Source organism: Plectropomus leopardus, chromosome 9 (assembly GCF_026936395.1).
Source record: "Plectropomus leopardus strain MGB_pleo_1.0 chromosome 9, ASM2693639v1, whole genome shotgun sequence".
Classification (NCBI taxonomy): Eukaryota; Metazoa; Chordata; class Actinopteri; order Perciformes; family Serranidae; genus Plectropomus; species Plectropomus leopardus.
Genome location: NC_142184.1, coordinates 38,113,354 through 38,133,593, shown reverse-complemented (window position 1 = coordinate 38,133,593; position 20,240 = coordinate 38,113,354). Strand labels below are relative to the sequence as shown.

The window sequence follows — 20,240 nt, the reverse complement described above, 5'->3', positions numbered from 1 at the left end:
CCATGTTGCTACAAACCAGATGTACCCACCTGACCCACGAAGTGCTTTGTATTCTGATTTCAGAGGTGTCTGCCATCATTTATGCGAGACCATTAGTCCCAGTCTCTTCTGATCCCTCTTCAACAATGCTGCTGGTGCCTGTTATACTTTTAACCCAGAAACTATGAGTAACTGCTCCAGCTGGCAGCTTCAACAAAAATGATCTTTTCAATTGTCAGTGGAAACAAGTACAGGCACTTGCGAATGAGTTCTGGTCCTGATGAAGAAACAAGTACCTCCACACTCTCTGTAACGGGTGTATGGAGGACCCAGATGCAGTACAGTACACTTCACTGGCGGTTGGTAATAACTTTTATTATAACCAACACGAATGGAAAACAGGATACAGACTGAGAGTTCGTTCTTCGAGCTGTGAGCCCTAGCAATGTCTCTGGGAATCCCACGAAGCGAAGACACGAAGCTTGTACCCAACGTGGCTGGTGACGAGGAAACCCCGTAGCTCCGTGAGCCGACAACACGTGTGTGAGCGTTGTCGGGGATCGAGCGGAGAGGTGGTCGAGGGCAGGCAGGGGTTCGGTTACCGGGATGTCCGTCCACGGAAACAACAGTACCAGCAGGGATCAGGCAGGAGAATCGTCGAAACAGAGCAGAGAGGTCTTTACCAGGGAATCCGTCAGATTTCTGGAATGCCGAAACTAAGCACGTGGTCAGGGACAGAAGGCAGGTAGGTTCACGAGGAGTCAGGCGAGGAGAGCAGGTCGGGGACAGGCAGAGTCGGCAACGGGTGATCTGTTTGGAGAGTGCTGGAAAGACATGCATGCTGCAGAGGACGATCTGACAATGTGTGTGTGGGCTGGAGTGTCTTAAATACCGGGTTGATTGCTGATGAGCTGCAGCTGTGGGGAGAGCAGGCTGCAGCAGTGGGCGGGGCTTGCAGGTAGAGCAGGTCAGAGGAAGGTGAGTGGAATTTTACTAGCAGTGAGGGGGAGGAGATGCAGGAACCATGACACTCTCCAGCCAAGGCGCAAGTGGCCACAAAAGAAAAAGGTGGCAACTTTAAGTTTCTTCTCTGTGTGCTTCTGTAAGCCTCTCTTCTGGTTCCTATTCCAACAGACTGAAGATACTACGCTACAACTTCTATCAGGTTCACAGCATTTATTTTGTGGTATGCAGCTGTAAGGCAAATACAAAAAAATAGTTGCTGGCGCTAGTGATATGACAACACAGCTCCAGCCCCGTGGTGGAGAATGTCAGCAAGCGTCTTCACAAGGTGATCGTATAGTTTTGTAGAGAAAATAAAATACATTTGTATAACAAATAAAATTATACAAATGCTTACTCTGCATATGCAACGTCTTTTTATCTCATAAATTGCCATAAACCTGTTTTAATATTTTTTACATGGAAAAACATATAACACTTGTATGTAAAGGCTTAACACATGTTTTAGAAAAGAAAACACAACATTTCTCTGTACAAAAAATACAAACATACCTGTCAGGAAAACACAGAAAAATAGTTGTTGGCAGTGGTGTTTTGATAACACAGCTCCAGCCCCAATACATCAAAATAAAATACAGTTAACATGGTGAAACAGACACCATGTTTAAGCTTGCAGCACGGTTTATCTGTAAACCAAGTGCACAAGGCAGAGGAGCTAGCTGCTGCCCAACTTCACGCTTAGCATACAACCTACACTCTGTAAAACAATATAAACACAAACTAACGACCCTAAACCAGTGACAAAATGTAATAAGACTACTTATGTCCCTTTCTATGCATTTTGATCTGGGTCAATAACTTTCATAGCTTAATATTTAAAAGAAATCACAGAGCTGTTTTCAGAACATACCTTAGTGGAGAATGTCTCTATTGTCTCAGATCTCTAATATTACCACCTCTGCCACCGGAGGGCCCTGTTGTCTGAAAACAAAAGGAGCTTTGCATAGACAGAGATGTGAGAGATATCTTTCTGCTATAATGTATTTTCAAAGAAATAAAACAGCAAGACAACTTTACAGAGAATTAAAGGAACCCTGAATGAACATAAATATGAATTTTGACGAACTTCAATAATACACAATAACCCTGTTACACTTCTGCTGAGAGCGAATTTCTGAGTGCATGTATGTGATCTAATGTGTATAGAAAGTGCCATGGTAACTAAATCCCCAAACTATCCGATAACCTAATTACAAACAGATTACAACAAAACTCATTCAATAGCATTAAGTCAATATACGATAAACACAAGACAAAGAAAAAGTAAACAGTCTTGTTTAGTCTGTAATTATGTCCTAATGCTATGCCTGGATGTTACTTGCCAAGAGTTCTTTGGGTTGCTGGGGGTTCCAGTTCAATCTTTGCTGTGCTTTTCCAAGGATTCCAAACTGGTTATGACTAGCCAACCAGACATTGTAGTGGTCCATGAACAGCAGTAGAAGGCAAAAGTGATAGATAAAGCAATCCCGAGCGATCATCAGGTAGAAGGAACATAAGAAGCTGGAGAAATACCAAGGGCTGAAATAGGAATTAGAGAAGGTATGGTCGATGCAGGCAGCAATGGTACCAGTGGTGATCACTCAGATAACCCCCAAATTGGGACAGTGGCTCCAGCAGAGTCTAGACCCAACATCTGAGATCTCAGGTCAGAGCAGTGCAGTCCTAGGAACAGGTAAGATACTGTGCAGGACCCTCAAGCTCCAGGTCTCTGGTACAGGAACCAGGCTTGAAGGGGAATCTGCCCAAAATGGATAGGGTGAGAGGGGAACACCCACACATACACACATTCACATACATACACACACATACAATGTCAACATCAATGAAAAATATGGCCAATCCTGCAAAATTTGAGGGACAGTTTGTTTTCATCCAACAAGATCTCTCTGCAGCTTTCAGGAAAAAACACCTTAAATGTGCAAACAGCTCATCACTAAGAACATCTGATTCCAGATGAGTTACCAAATCGGATCGGAGCAGAGTGGAGCACAGGTTCCCCACAGCAGAAAAAGCAGACATTTCTGCAGTCCCCGAATAAATACGGGCTTTATAAAGTAAAACACTACAATGTAACGCCTCATGTGTGTTGAAGTGCTTTGAGAAACTGGTTCTCCAGCACATCAAAGAGAACATCCCTGCCCCTTCACCAGTATGCTTTCAGAACTAACAGGTCCACAGAGGACACCATATCCACTGCTCTTCATTCAGTCTCCACTCACCTGGAGAATAAGAACAGCTATATCAGGATGCTGTTTGTTGACTTCAGCTCAGCATTCAACACAATATCTCCCATGAAGCTGATCGGAAAACTTAACCTGGACTTCAGTACAACACTCTGAAACTGGATACTGGACTTCCTCACATGAAGACCCCAGAGAGTTAGGATTGGCAGTACATCCGTGCTCAACACTGGAGCCCCTCAGCCCCCTCCTGTTCACACTGTACACCCATGACTGAACTCCCAGACATCAGGAGAACTCTATTGTGAAGTATGCAGATGTATTATAAACAACGATGAGAGTTCATACCAGGGGGAAATCAACAGCCTTGGAGAGTGGTGCACAGAGAACAACATCAGTAAAACCAATGAGCTGATTGTTGATTTTAGAAAGAAGGAGGCAAAGACACAAACCCTTGTCTACATCAGTGGAGTTAAGGTGGAGCAGGTGAACAGCTATAGGTTCTTAGGAATTATTATCACTTAGAACCTATCTTGGTCATCACACATCTCCACCCAGGTTAAAAAGCACAGAAAATGCTCTACTTCCTATGGAAACTTAAGAAGGCTAAATTCTGGAGCAAGATCCTGGTTAACTTCTTCACAGGAGCAATAGGAAGCGTACTGACTGGAAACATCACAAACTGACACGGTTCATGCACGGCCCAGGTCAGGAATGCACTACAGTGGGTGATTAAAACTGCTCAGAACATCACTGATTCCCATCTACAGAGCATCAGTGACCTTGGTGAAGTGAGGTGTCTGCACAGAGCCCAAAAGATACTGAAAGACAGCAGCCACCCTAGCCACAGCCTGCAAGCCCTGCTGCCATCTGGTAAAACATACAGAAGTATCTGCTGCTTAACCACCAGACTACGGTTCAGCTTCTTTCCCCAGGCTGTGAGACTTCTCTATTCCCACTTCAATGCCAAAAAGATGTAGCAGAATTTAGGGACTAATTTCAAGTCTATCTTAACTCTACCTTCTACCTTAACAGCCCTTGCTGTCAGTATAACATAATGCATACTGGCATTTAATGATGTAGCCATGTATTCTGTGTTTTGGTTATTAATTATGCATGTTACTTGGCGAACTGACTGCCAGTACCTTATTGGGGCAGCTGTTGCTCAGAGCTAGAGCAGGTCGTCATCTAATTGGAAGGTCAGCTGTTTGATCCGGGCAACATGTCGCAGTATCCTTGGGCGAGATAATGAACCCCAAATTGCTCTCAATGCTTCGTCATCGGAGTGTTAGTACTTGTGAATGATTGTTGATTAGCAGGTGGCACCCTGTAATCAATGTGTGTGTGAATGGGTAAATGGGACAATGTAGTGTGAAAGCGCTTTGAGTGGTTAATAAGACTAGAAAAGTGCCATACAAGTACTGTCCATTTACCATTTATTCATGTTCCGGGGTTTGCCAGACTGTTAATAAGGCTATTTTTGGAAAGGCTAAAAAAGATGTGAACTATATGGCACACACACACACACACACACACACATATATATATATATATATATATCTGTTTAGAAGTGGGTTAAGTTTACCAGTAATGGTTATATAAATAACTGATATTCCTTATGCTGGTCAGTTGCCTCGTGTAAACATAGTTTAAGTAGTATAGTTAATTATTTCATATTGCATATTACAACTGCCTTGTACTAATATGAGGTTATTTTTTTCTGTTTATATCTTCAGTGACAGGATGAGCTGTGTAGGGGGTAATTTTTGATAGCGGGAAAACTTCGAGACAAAGCCAGCACATGCTTCCACAGTGTAATCCAATGGTAAACAGAGTGTTTATCAAAAGTGCACTGGTTTTGTATTACAAACAGCACATACTACATCTCACTGGTTGGAAGTTTAGTTTTAGATAAGTGTCTTGATTTATGCATAGAGGTATTCATTTCATTTTTTTCTTCAGACAGAACCTCTTTCATCTACAGTTTTGCACATATTCTTACTGCAAGCTCACAAAGCAAAGCTAAATGTACTGACAATTGGATAAAGTAAGTGTTAAACCAAGAGTCAAATTTGTTGCATTTAATATTAAGGGCATCAACAGCGCAGTTAAAGGGCAAAATATTCTATCAGAATTAAAGACAGATAACACTGGAATAGCTTCTCACTGATACCGTACATTTAAAACATAAGAGGGAATGGGTTGGATAGGTCTTTTAATCATCACATAACTCTAGGAGTAGGGAAGTAGCAATATCGATTCATTAAAAGAGTAACTTCAGCATTGATAAATATATTTCAGATAAAAATGGAAGATATATCCTAATAGCAGGTCTCCTTTTTGGGGACTATGTCTTAATAGGATCTATCTTTGCCCCAAATGCATTTGACAGGGCATTTTACTCTATACTTCTGTGAGGTATTTCATCCACTAATCATACAATCATGGGGGCTGATTTCAACTGTGGCCTAGACATGGTAATGGACTACAATTCCTCAAAACTAAGGGCACTACTGAAAATGTCAAAAGCAACAAAGGGCTTATTTACTGAACTAGGATTGCTGAATGGAGGATAATAAACCACAAAGAAAGGGATTATAAATTATTTTCTCATCCACAAAATAGTTTTTCAATAACTGATTACTTGTTTTGTATCAAGAGCTATTTTAGATTGTACCCAGCTAGGCAGGATTAGCTCATGTGTCCTCTCTGATCACTCTTCAGTTATCCTAGAATTAGACCCTCCATTTTATGACCCTGTGCTTAGACATTGCGGCCTAAATCCTCTTTTGTTTAGTAACTCTTGTTTACTATGTCAATTTTATGGGAAACAGCCAAAGCTTATATGAGGGGGGCAACTAATTCATGTACGTCCGCCAATAGGAAAAAAAACCCTCAAAGGCACAGTTAGACCCAGAGGATATAATAAATAACTTAGAAATGGAATTCAAATCTTCACCTACTAAGAAAACACAAGAAACCTGTGTTTTCAGCTGCTCGCTCCACCCTTGACCAGCTCCTCACTCAAAGAGCAGAAAAGGCTATTTTTTTATGCAAAACACATTTTTTTTGAGCATGGCAACATACTGGGGAGACTACTACCACATTTAAATAAAAGTCAAAAGGCAACCAATACAATACCTTCACTTATGGATGGTGTATAACACTTGAACTCACACTGAAACTAAAGATATTGTTTACATTCTGATAGGATTTTTCTGAGAATCTTTAGACATTTGAGTGTAAATATAATTCTACCCTTAGGAACAGGTTTGTTGACAAAATAGTACTACCCACTCTGTCTGATGACGCAACAGCTACTTTATGTTCTCCAATCACTGAACGGAAAGTATGTGAGGCTTTTGGGGACCTACAAAGGGGAAAATCACCCCAATGGGTTTAGCTTAGAGTTCTTCAAGCAATTGATTAACTACCTGTTAGAACCTTTAACAAGTTTTGTGAGTCATTCCTAAATGCATGTCTCCCTTTTAATCTTAATACAGCTCAGACAAGCCATAAAAAAGCCATCTGAAAGCTGGACAGGACACAACATACACCTTCAGTTTCTCTGTAAATGTAGCTCTAACATATCGCCTCTGTTTAAAAAATGTCAGAAGGAGGTGGGAACTTACTTTCACTTCATATGGCAAAGCCCTATGATGACACGTTTTTGGAAAAATGTTTTTAAAAAAAAGAGCTCTGTACAATCTTACACATCAAAATTAAACTGGATCCTGCATTGTTTCTGTTGGGAATCCCACCAGTAGGTTTTGATCTTATCCTCTCACAATACATTGTTCTAATAAAATTGTTGTTGCTAGCTACATTATTATTTTATTTTATTTCAATGGATTAAAGACAAACCCCCAATGGTAACAGCGGTACAGAGAACTATACAAGGTCTTACCAGTGGAAAGCCTCTCTGCTACATTAAAGAGGAACAAAACATATTTCTTAAAAAATCGGCAACCTGTCTTAGTTCAGAGGGGTGGATTAACATTTAGTGTGAATTCCATCTAAAAAAAAATTAAATTATTATTTTTAATAACTATTATTCAACCTTTCCTCACTTTTTTAAAAAATGAAAACTAATGGAATAAATACTAGACTGCTGCTGCTCTTTTTATGTGTGTCACACTAGTTTTACAACCTATGTTGTGAAATCTTTGCTCTATGGCTGTGAGTCTTGATCTTGGTGTTGTTTTGTCATTATGTTTTTGTTCTTTTTTTGTTGTTTTTTGTTGTCTTTTGGTGGTGTCGTGTACTATAAAAATGACTACAATTTATAAAAGAAAAAAAGGGCCTCAGAGAGACATCAGAGGGATGAGCAAGAGGGCCCCCCTCCAAACGCAGCACAACCAGAGGCCCTAGCAGGAGACAGATGGGATGAGTCAGCATCCCTCCCTTTAATTTTTTCTTTTTTTTAAATCAATCAATCTATCAATCAGTCAATTAACCCTTTGAGTTTTGACCCACTGCAAGGCCCAAAGGAGGGTGCTGGTGTAATGCATGTCCTCTTGATGGTTATAAAAGATAGATGTATAATGTCTCTTTTTGTCATGATTTTTCCCTGCCCCTTTAAGAGGAAGAGGGAAGTCCCCATACCAACCACATCAAATTTGATATCAGTCGATTCAATAGTTGTTGAAACATTCCTGTATGAACCAATGTGGTGGACTTGATCTATTTACATTGCCATCCACAGAGCATCCATGACAATAAAGATTCACCTGTAAGAGTGAAAGTAGGATATGTTTTGATGGTATATATTTATAGTTTGGTGTGAGCACAGGTTTAAACAGCTAGTTGGTGCTGTTCATGCAGCTGTAAGTTGGTCAGGTTGAGGTAGGAGAAAAGGGGAGAGCGTGAGGGGTGAGGGCGAGCAAGCAAAAAGGACGGGAAAATGAAGGGTGGCCTAAGCTGACTGTACATGTATTGGAGTTACTAAAAGTTATGAGGACAACCCAGAAAGTGTTTGGACTGATTTATTCCTTAACAGACACCCAACCAACTCAGTTTATACTTTGCAAGGATTTTCAGCTAATGTTTGTAAACAGTATCATCAGCAAAACTGTGAAAAACTCTGCATTTTCCAGTTTGTGTTTCTTCTTTGTGTTTTCTTCAGTGCTGAGTCTGCAGTTTTTGTAGCTTCCTCTTAGTCTTGATAGTTAAACCTATACACAAACAGAAATGTGGAAATGCTATTTTGAAGACTTCCTAAAGTCTTCTTATCACATTGAAGCATGGTTTATTATACTTTTGTGTTGAATCAACGCCGTACCTAAGGCGTAGACTTTGCAAAGACACTGTAGCCTGACATACACACCGTACAAATATAATTACACATCTCTTTATATAACAGGTGTTTTGTCTGTGAACCTTGTCAGCTATAATATAGTTGAATTTTCCACTTATGTACTTAATACTTTACTTTTGTAATTCCAGAATGACACAGACATACCACCATGCAATGCTCACATGCTCACAGTGACACGATCTGTGGAAAATTTCCTTTGTCTTTGGACAGCACCAGACTAACTGTTTCCTTGCTTCCAATCTGTTTGCTAAGATAGGTTAACCACGACCTAAGTTTGGCACTGCACCAAGACATAGGACTAAGGTCAATCTGAACATCTCACTTGAATAAAGAGAACAAATTAGGATATTTTCCATATTATTGTATACCTCTGTTGAAAGTATTGTTGAATTGACTGAAATGTTCCCACCTGAACATGTTCCAACAGCAGCCTCAGCTCTGAATCATGACCCACATACTGATTCACCATTTAACCATGATTTTTTTTAGTACTAGATAAATACCTTTATTATTAGATAAGTAACTCATACAATGTGTCTTTATTTTTCTTCAGTTTCTTAATAGTACTTCCATGCTCACGTGTCTTCTTTTTATTTTTCTCTACAGTACCTCCCAAGTCTATTTCTGTGGTGGCAGCTGACAGCCCTGCTCCTTTCAGCCGCTACGAGGCCCAGAACTTCACTCTGGTTTGCATTGTTACAGGCGCAAAGCCAGCTCCCATGGTGAGATGGAGCCTCTTTTCACTTTATCAACTTGAATGACTCCATAATCAAATTTGCGTCAGCTTTGTTTCCTTGGAAGGAAAGCTCCATCCATCCATCCATCCATCCCTCCATCCCTCCATCCATCAAGCCACAGTTGAAGCTTTAGCCTGTCCCCTCTGTGGACTCTTTGGAAAATGTATTAAGGATTTTTATCAAGGGATTATAAAACAGCTGCATATGGGATAAAATTAATGTCTATAAAAGAGTGGTTTCACATGTCCTGAATGAGACAAATGCATCAGCGAGATGAAGAGGAGCACTGCCACATGACAGAACACCATGTTAATTCATTTTCTATTTTCCATTTTGTGTTTTTATCTACTGAACTGAACTGCATGTTCAACAAATCCTTTATTTAAACATGGCCACACTGCCCAGCACTGGGCTATTGTAACAGTGGTATATTATGATGATGGCAGACAACATTCTTGGTGGTCACAGGCACACACATACATATCTAAAGTAGAGCAAAAGTACAGCTGTGTTGTCTGCTTTCTAAAGACTACTTTTGATTTTAATACTGTATGTAATACTCTGATAAGTATCAGTCATATTTATGTGTTTTTTTATGGGGATGAGTTAAAGGAAAAAGCCAGTTCATGGTGAAGTTAAAATTTGCATAACTAACTATTTGATCAAACTAAGATGTTAAAATGTATGTTTTAAATGAATGGTTTTAAAAACACAATTTCATGGGGTGTGAATGCCTTTAAAAAAGTAATTCTTATTACGTTATATTACGTGTGTGAGTTCATGACCTTTGAGTGTTTACACTTCCGGGCAGACCCGAGAGAGAGAGAGGAAGGCAAAATGTGCTTATGGCGTAGAGCAGAGACTCTGGGACTGTGCTATATCTGTGCCTTGAGTGTGCGAGTCGGCTTCTCCGGCGCAGTTGAGTGTTTTTGTTGTTTTATTGGAAACGAAGTAAGTTCAGCAGAGTTAGCCAGTGGGAGCTTGTGAAAAGCTAACGGCACGGTCGTCGTGGTGGATCATCGCGGAGTTGTCACGGATGAGGATTGTCGGGTTGTCGTGGATGAGCGTCGCTGGGTCGTCACGGACAAGGATTGCCTGGTCGTCGTGGATGAATGTTGCCGACGGGGGGAGCTGCTGCAACGGGGGAGTGGATCGGCAACTGCAGCTTGGCCCCGCTAGCTTCACAGACACACAGAGGTACCCACAGACATTACAGAACCATCATGAGCTCCAACTAAGCGTGCCAACGCAGCAAATTAAGAGTGCACTCAGGTTGAACAATTAGGACTAAACAAAACATGTTTACACGGGTCCGTTATTTTTCTTAGTTTTTCTCTTTTTCAAAACCAAAGGTCTGAATGTTTTTTCAGGTGCAATACATTTTCACAACCTGATATCTTGTGTCATTGAGTGGTGTTTTCATTCAAACTGCTGGGTAAATATAAGTTACAGGTCAGCGTATTCCCACCAGCCTCTAAATTAACATTGTACAGTGAGTAAGAATCATATATTACCCTAGACAGTTGTTTACTATGTGAGATGTCTCTTTTACCACAAAATATTGCATAAGGGTTAAGAAGATTTCATGTTAAAGCATAAGGTGGGTTTCTTAATACAAGAGCGGGTGGTAAAAAGGGTTACATGTTGTGATGATACGCGACAAACGGGTTGCCGTAGTCGCGCCGTTGACGTCATCAGTGTGTTTACACAGGAATAACGCAGGTGTACCGTTAGCTGTTACCCGCTAATAAATGGCCAGATAAACGCCAAAGTGAGTCAACGTAGTCCTCATCTTTCCTATAACAGCGACCGTTCATGACATGGTGTCAGAAGTGGCCGACAGGACGCCTGCACAGTGTGAATAATGGCAAAGTTCGGACTGCCAGAGCCTTTTGACTTCATCCGCCCGGCTGAATGGCCGATGTGGTGCCAGAGATTCGACCGCTTCCGAGTGGTGTCAAAGCTGAATAAAGACAGCAGTGAAGTGCAGGTGAACACGCTTCTCTACGCTTTGGGAAAGGAGGCAGAGCCCATTTACGACTCTTAGGTGTACGACCGAGCAGACGAAGAAGAGGAGGGAGCCGGCGGGTGTCCTCCAGAGCTCGACTACGAAACGGTAATGGAGAAATTCAGCGACCACTTCGTGCCCAAACGGAACGTTATTCATGACAGGGCGTGCTTCCACATGAGAGTACAGAAGCCCGGTGAGTCTGTTGAGGCTTTTGTCAGAGGACTGTATGAGTTGGCACAGTATTGTGAGTTCAAAGGGACAAAAGATGAACAAATCAGAGACAGGATTGTTATTGGCATATCCGACAACGAGGTCTCTCAAAAGTTGCAGCTCGAGCCCGACCTCTTGCTCGGAAGAGCTATCCAAATAGCACGCCAGAGTGAACAAATTAAGCAGCAGAACGTGAGCCTGCGTGCGGATTGTGCAGTGGATGCAGTGAGACAAAGAAAGCAGCAGTTTCGCGCTAAAAAGAGTGACAATGATGGACAACAGTTGCAGAAACAGGAGCAAGGTGAGCAAAGAAACCCTGTTGCATGCTCTCGCTGTGCTAGACCACATGGGAAAGAACAACCCTGCCCAGCTAAGAATAAGAGGTGCCGAAAGTGTACAAAAATTGGACATTTCGAAGCAGCCTGTCAAACAAAAATGCTGAAAGAAGTTGCAGTGGTCTCTGACAACACATCAGAGGGGGACGGGGATATGTTTTTCCTTGGCGCAGTGACTGAAACTAAGCCAGCTGTAATCGAGCAGCCAGACACTGACGATGAGTGGCTTGTGGAGCTGCCTGTAAATGACAGCATAGTCGAATTTAAAATCGACACAGTAGCTGACATCACTGTAATGTCACAGACTGCATTTAACAGACTGCACCAGAGCCCAAGATTGGTCCCAGCAAAGAAAATACCATTAGTCACAAGTCCTAAACTCAGTTTAAAGGACAGAACTACCGCTACTGGGTTACTGTCATAAAGGGCCCGTATGCCCACAACCTATTGGGAGGGACTGTTGCCAAGAGGATGGGGTTGGTCAAGCGCATTAATGGCGTCGACACAAACATGTTAGCCAATGTGTTTGGGGACATCGGCCTGCTAAAGTGTAACCCTGTGAAAATTGAACCGAAGGCAGGTGCCGAGCCCTACATTCTAACAGCGCCACGACGCATCCCATTTCCTCTTCTGTCAAAACTGGAGACAGAACTGAAGCGCATGCTCGCCATGGGGATAATAGAGGAGGTCATGGAGCCCACCGATTGGTGTGCCCTGATGGTTCCAGTGGAAAAGAGGAACCGAGACAAAGTGAGGGTGTGCGTCGATCTCAAACGCTTAAACAAAGCCGTGAAACGTGAGCGTTACATCCTGCCAACTCTTGGAAGATATTGCCCCAAAACTGGCCGGAGCAAAAGTGTTTTCCACCTTGGACGCTTCCTGTGGATTTTGGCAAATCGCTCTGGACGCAACCAGCCAAAAGCTGACAACATTCATAACCCAGATTGGCAGATTCTGCTTCCGAAGGCTGCCATTTGGAATTACGTCAGCTCCAGAAATCTTCCAAAGACAAATGTCAACACTGCTGAAGGGTCATGAGGGAGTTGTTGTGGTGATGGATGACATACTCGTGTTTGGAGCAAATAAAGAGGAGCACGACAAGCGTCTGAACGCCGTTCTGAGGACCGTGAAAGACAGTGGCTTGAAACTGAATAAAGCAAAATGCTATTTTGCTAAGTCAGAGATAAAGTACTTCGGTCACATCAGCGCTGAGGGCATGAAACCAGACCCTGCTAAAGTGAAAGCTATCACTGACATGCCAAGTCCGACCAACTTGGAGGAGCTTCGCCAGGTCCTGGGTCTCATCAACTACGTCGGGAGGTTCCTGCCCGATCTCTCCACGAAACTGCATCCCATCACTTGCCTGTTGAGGAGAGACAGCGAGTGGATATGGAGTGACGCGCAAGAACAGGCATTTGCCGCTTTTAAAGCCATGCTGGTGTCAGCTCCAGCTCTTGTTTATTACGACGCAAACAGAAAGACTGTCATCAGTGCCGACGCAAGCAGCTTTGGCTTAGGAGCAGCGCTGTTGCAAGAACACAGAGACGGCTTAAAGCCAGTGGCATTCTGCTCCTGCATGCTGTCCGACGCAAAGAGATATTCTCAAATTGAAAAAGAGTGTCTGGCAGGCGTGTGGGCATGCGAGTGGTTTGCACGCTATGTGCACGGCATGGATGGCTTCCACCTGCAAACAGATCACAAACCACTGGTGCCGCTCATAAACACATATGACTTAGACAAAGCACCTCCGAGGTGCCAGAGACTCCTGATGCGGCTCTTAAGGTTTCACGTGGTAGCTGAGCACGTTCCAGGGAAACAGCTGGTCGTCGCCGATGCTCTCTCCCGGCGCCTGCTGGCTGACGTGAGAGATGAGAGCAGAGCACAGATCAGGAGGTGCAAGCATATGTTGAGTCCATCGTAGCAAATGCACCTGTCTCATCACAAAAACTCTGTGAAATTTGCACAGCCACACAGCATGACACAGACCTGCAGAGGATTGTGCGCTTCATCAGGTATGGGTGGCCGCCAAAATCAATGCTGTCACTATCGCTGCATGGATTTTACACTGCAAGAGCACACCTCTCAGAGACTGATGGCTTAGTGCTATACCAGAACCGGCTGGCCATCCCTTCTGCACTAAGAGCAAATGTGTTGAAACTGTTGCATGAGGGACACCAAGGACTGACACAGTGCCGTGCACGTGCCAAGATGTCTGTGTGGTCGCACACACATTGGTGCTGAGATCACACAGACAGTATCCATGTGTGAATTCTGCATCGAAAACAAACCCGCTCACAGACATGAGCCCCTCCTGACCACACCCCTGCCCGAGGGCCCCTGGCAGCGTATTGCTGCTGACTTGTGTGAATCGGGAAAGGAGGATTATCTCATCGTGACAGACTACTATTCTCGGGACATTGAAATCGCTCACCTGTCTACAACATCGAGCCATCAAGTCATTAACCGGCTCAAGAGCATGTTCGTGAGGTGGGGCATTCCCTTGGAACTAGTGAGCGATAACGGCACTCAGTTTACGTCCGCAGAGTTTCAAGACTTCAGCCAGGAGTATGGGTTCGTACACACGACATCTAGCCCCCATTACCCTCAGGCTAACAGCGCTGTGGAGCGTGCTGTACAGACTGCAAAACACATCTTAAAGCAACCTGACCCACATCTTGCTCTGATGTGCTACAGAGCAACCCCTAGTGCTGCGACAGGGGTGAGCCCAGCTTCGGTCATGGCTGGGAGAGAAATCTGAATAACACTTCCTATGCTGGAGAACAAGCTGCGATCTGCTCCTGTGGACCGACAGCAAGTCCAGCAGAAGGACTTCCAGACCAAGTCTGCTTACCAGTTCTTCCATGACCATCGTCATTCTGCACTGCCTCTCCCTGCTCTAAACCCTGGGCAGGACGTCAAAGTAAAACTGGATGGAGAGAAGGGGTGGAAGACATCCGCTAGAGTCCTCGGGAGGTGCAGAGAGCCACGATCTTACATGGTGGAGACAGACAATGGAGCCATACTGCGTTGCAACCGGAGACATCTGCAGGCTGTTCCACAGTCTGCTGACCCACCAGACCAGTAGCCGTTGCCACCTGGATCTCCTGTGCAGCAGCCCAAAAGCCCCATACCTGTGGTCCGTACTGGCCTCAGAAACCAGGTTGCTGATCAGAGACAGTCAGACTCAGCTGCAGCGTGTGCACCACAGAGCTCACCTCCATGCAGTACCGTGCAGGTGACTTCCAAAGGTCGTGAGGTCAGAGTTCCTCTCAGATATAGAGACATTTAAAAGACTCAGACCTGCTCAACTTCACACTAAGTTCAGTTCATCAGTTGTGTGAGAGATAATTTGAGTACAGGATAATTTCTTGTTTAATTTGACAGTCTAAAGGAATTATATGGTCAAATTTGAGTTTACATATTACATATTATTTGTTGTTATTTCTGGAGGCAATGTGATTATTCTTTAGTTAAAAGAAAGTGAAATCTTAATTTTAAAGGTCACATCCCTGTTGGTGTAATACAGCAACCATCTAAGGACTTGTTGGACTGTTCTGCAAACTCTGATAGGAACAGCAACTGTTGAGGGCAGAATAATCCCTACGTTGCTGCAGACTGAGGGTAGTCTACCCTGACGTCCTAGAGCTAAAGCTGTTGTGTTCTCAATATTCATGTTTATGTGTGAGATATGCATCTTGGTTAAAGTATGTGGGGTTAACCACTTTAAGGGGGAGATGTGATGATACGCAACAAACGGGTTGCCGTAGTCGCGCCGTTGACGTCATCAGTGTGTTTACACAGGAATAACGCAGGTATACCGTCAGCTGTTACCCACTAATAAATGGCCAGGTAAACGCCGAAGTGAGTCAACGTAGTCCTCATCTTTCCTATAACAGCGACCGTTCATGACACATGTACTACACTGTAACAGTGGAATCAACACAATGTATTGAAAGGTTCAGTAGGTAACTATTATAAAAATAATTTTTTGTAAGAATCCACTTCGGCTGAAGGAAAACATTGAATCAGAGGAGTCTGTAACATAGCTGTCATTTACCCACGTCCCCACCCCCATTATCATTAATATCTTGGCACATTTTTGTTTTTAGGCAACAACAGCACATGCAACAGCATTGATGGTTAGGTCTGGGGCAAGTAGGCACACTATAAGGTGTAGAAGAAAAACTTCACATTCAAACACGTGAAATAATCTGCAGAGTATCTGACCCAAGCACTCACCACACACCAGTTTATATGAAAGAAATTAGATGAGTCACACACTTCTGCCAAAAGTACTAACAGAGCTATTTGACAAGTGTGGAATGAGAACAGGCTGTCACTTCCCAATCCATACTGGAAACCAGACCTGTTCATGGCCTATCCCCCAAACAATGGGCTGGTCTGACCCGAAACATTCCAGGTCAATGCCAAAGCCTCATCACCTTTGCTTATGTATAGAACAAATGAGATTCCCAATTACCAATTTTTTTTCCAGGATAGCAAAGGCCTACTCTCTTCCTCTGATTGGTTTAGCCCGATACTCCAACACATTCTCATCCAAACTTGTCACATGATGCCGCTCTTTTAGTGACCTTCTTTGTCAGCAATTTACACTCTTGGGCTGCCATTACCATGGTGTCAACAAATGCGCATGGTGGGATGATGCTGCATGGTCCTTATGTTTGTACATGCAACCAACGTGGACCGTCACAATGGTTAAGATTAGGCAACAAAGAAAGGGATGGTTAGGTTTAGGAAAAAGAGGCACATGGCAAGGTGTAAAAAGAAAGGTGAAACAATGCACATACACACTGGAAGCGAACTCCATACTACCACGTGAAAGTCAGTTGTCAGTTTGTGGGACTCATGGGACCCATGATTTCCAAATGATTGGAAACCTTAAATTCGCTAAGCAAAATTGGCATTGCAATACAATTGCAATACAAAATGATTCATTTTAACATGCATGCTCACAGGCATATAGGCCTGCTGTATTATCTCTGTTGAAACAAACTAGCTGCTGAAGTTACATTCTTAGCTAAATATTCTTGTTAATATGCAGATTAAGGAGGAATATTTAAACCTGTAGGCTATTCCAATACAATCAAGTGTTAAAAAATATAAATATTAAAGTGACATTGCATATTTGGTTTTAAGGTACTCCAGAAGAAACTGAAAAATCACATAAATACCCAGGTAGACATCAGGCTTGGCCCAGTTGCGCCTGAGTGTCAGCTGGCTCAGCTGGGATTCGGCTCTGTCTGGCCAAATTTGAGCAAGCTTTGGCTGGTTTACTTTTGCCAAATCTGGCTGAGATTTACCTGTTATAGACATGGTCCTTTTCCAGCTGAGACACGGCACCCAGACAGCACAGATTCCAACTACCAATTGGGCATTGTAGAAATGGGCCTATCAGCTGAGAAACAGCTGTTGGTTGAAAAGGTGGCCAGATTGAAAACATAGCCTGGCTTTTTAATTATTTTTAAAATAATAATAAACAAATAATAATGATAAAAGTAATAAACAATTAATCATTATTATGGTAATTGTGTTTAGATCAATAGTAGTTACATTACTAATAGCTAACATACATAATAATAATTAATAATACATAATTAATAACTGTAAGAGACTAAGTGATATTTAGAAAATTGTTTGTGTTAGATAGTGTTATGAGGGACCCCACAACTATTTTTTTTAGGTACAATTAAATTTGAAATGTTGTCTTATTGAAAGTAGTCTTAAATGTAATGTACTCTCTCTTTCTCTCTCCCTTTCTCTCTTTCTCTCTCATACACACGCAAATACACGCGCACACACACACACACACCATCCTACACCCACCAACCCCCCCACCCCATACTTAAACTTATACATGTTTAATTGTAAATGTTTATGCCTCACTGGAAACTGTGGATTGGACGTGGTTTATTACATACTCCTGTTGAACACCATTGTAGATTTCTTGGCATCTCCTTCAGCTCACCATAATTGTGACATTTGACTCTGTAAATTCTTGCCCTGCCCTTTATAAAACTGAGAGCACACAGCAAACTGCCCTTTCAAATGGAGGTTCTGTGTTCCTGTTGAGCTCACCTGCATTTGTCCCGGCCTTTCAGGTGTACTTTAAGCGGGATGGTGAGCTTATTGATGTGGTGCCAACTTCCCAGTTTTCCTCATCAGTAGAAGACCAAAGCAAGGGTCCAGGTCTAGAAAAGAGCTGGGGCAAGAGCCAGGCGGGACTCTGGAGCTCCCGAGCTCTTACCAGTCAAGACCTTGATGACACCAAACTGCAGAGGTCCATGTCCCTGTTAGAACAAGAGGGAAAGCTAGCCCGGCTGGGTCAAGATGGCCCCAAAGGCCCCGAACAGAGCCAAGAGCAAGCCTCTGAGTCGGACACCAAGCCAACCACTGAGGTCATCCCCGAGACAGTGGTGAGCCGGGAGTTTCCTCGCTGGGTCCAAAGCAGTGATCCGCTCTACTACTTCCAGCACCGACAGCAGGCAGCAGGTGATGGCACCATGGAAGTAAGAGCCATGCTGACCTGGAGCCTCAACCCACAGCTGGACAACGAGGCTTTGTTCAGTTGTGAGGTCAACCACCCAGCTCTGTCCATGCCCATGCAGGCCGAGGTCACACTGGGTGAGTCATGAGTCCCACCAGCAGAGCTAACACGCACACAGAAATTTCTCTAAGTCGAGTTACTCAGATCATCTGCTCATAAGGTTAGATTTTATATGAGATAGCTGAAATAGTTCTATATTACTGTAAACACATAAGCCTGAAGATCCTGTTAACACACTTTTCATTCTTGTGGCCCAAATGCTACATAATGGCTTATAGCCAAAAACCTGAAAAGTGTTTCAGGTTGACTCAACTTCCTGCCAATAATTAATGGATGTACTACTCCAGGAAAGTGGTCCAAAGTAGTCTGAGTTCTTGCAAATCTAAGGTCAGTCATTTCCTGTTTTCAACACAGCAAGATCACTGGGTAACAATGAAGATGCAGAATATACTGTAAATACTGAGGTCAAACAGCAAATCAAATATTGAAGACTCCGGGGAGTCCTGACACACTTAATGTGCAGTTTGAAAAGAGCTAATGCACTGTATAATGAGGGCTGCAGCGAGATTTAAACTCAGCACAGTTACACTTTTGTAGGACAAATTGCGGGCTACAAAAAATTAACAGGGGCAAGTTGCTAAGTCTGTTAATTCAAACTGAACTGAGAACACTGAGCAGTAAGTGGGTCATTTAGAGCCTTCAGCACAGTTTGTAATGCTTCACTTCAGCAGTCTATACCACATATATGCGGAAAGGAGGTGGACATACTCTCTGAGCAGGTGAGTACATCTTTGGAGTGTGGGTAGCCACATTTAGGAAGCATAATATCACATGTTTCCTGTTTTTCAGAAATGTAAGTTGAGTGTTGTCTAACAAGTAAGTTACGTGTTGTCCAACATGGCATTTCACCATTCTTTCAGCTGCTCCCAGAGGCCCCAAATTGTCCATGATCCCCAGTAAGGCCAAGGTGGGAGACACAGTATGGATCACTGTCCAGGGCTTCCAGCTGGGACCTTCTGCAGTGAGTTTCCAACACAGTGGCTCTTTAAACATGGAATGATCTGTGAAGAATAAAATGTCACCAATGATTAGAGGACATTTTCGGATAAAAGAACAAAAATGTTACTCCTTTGAACACTTTTCAAAGTGTACTGCAAGTTTTTGAATTTAGTTCCTACCTTCTAGTCAGCAGTTGGTTTCTGTTCCTTTTTGCCCATTTTCAAAACTTTTGTCATGCGGTGCAGTGAAGCTTCTGCAAGTAAGGACAATATTAAAACTCTTCATCTTAAAGAAGCATATCATGCCCTTCAGACATCTTATCTCATGTCATTCTTTAAGTATCTGTCATGTACTTATGTTCTATACACATACACACATACACATCCTCTATAGAAACTTTTGAACTGTTTCCACATGTTTAAAACTCTTTCTGTAATACCTTAAACAAAAGTGGCAAAAAAATCATTCATGGCGCTGTGTTCATTCAGAAAACACAAAACACCTGCTCTCTATATAGAGAGCATCCTCAAAACCTAAACTCAAATAGCACAGTTTTTTCCAGGTGCACACAACCTCAAAACTGTTATCACACCACAAAGGGCACAGGTGCAGTAGATGCAGCGGCTCTGAGCTTGTGTTGTGTTATACGTTCTTCACTGTTTCACAGCAGGAGACTGGCGGGATGCTGACTGAGCCTTGTAGCCTTGTCTTTCTGTGAAAGGGGAACACTGCAAGCAACAGTGAAATAGTATTTCCTACATGCAGTGCTGGGGCTGGAGATGTGTCAAGTTGCTTTATATTAAGGTGTGTGTGTGTGTGTGTGTGTGTGTGTGTGTGTAGGTGTGTGTGTGTGTGTGTGACAGCCAGAGCAGAACTGCATCAAT

The 20,240-nt window shown here is 42.9% G+C and overlaps 1 protein-coding gene across 2 annotated transcripts in view; it reads left to right on the top strand.

The window, feature by feature from the left end:
* Positions 1 to 20,240, top strand: part of LOC121947533 (immunoglobulin superfamily member 21-like) — a 70,039-nt gene that overhangs the window by 29,131 nt on the left and 20,668 nt on the right. For both annotated transcript variants that reach the window (XM_088082705.1, XM_088082704.1), the window contains exons 5-7: positions 9,106 to 9,221; positions 17,912 to 18,434; positions 19,278 to 19,378. In XM_088082705.1, coding sequence (XP_087938831.1) covers positions 9,106 to 9,221; positions 17,912 to 18,434; positions 19,278 to 19,378 — 740 coding nt within the window. The remainder of the gene's footprint in view (positions 1 to 9,105; positions 9,222 to 17,911; positions 18,435 to 19,277; positions 19,379 to 20,240) is intronic.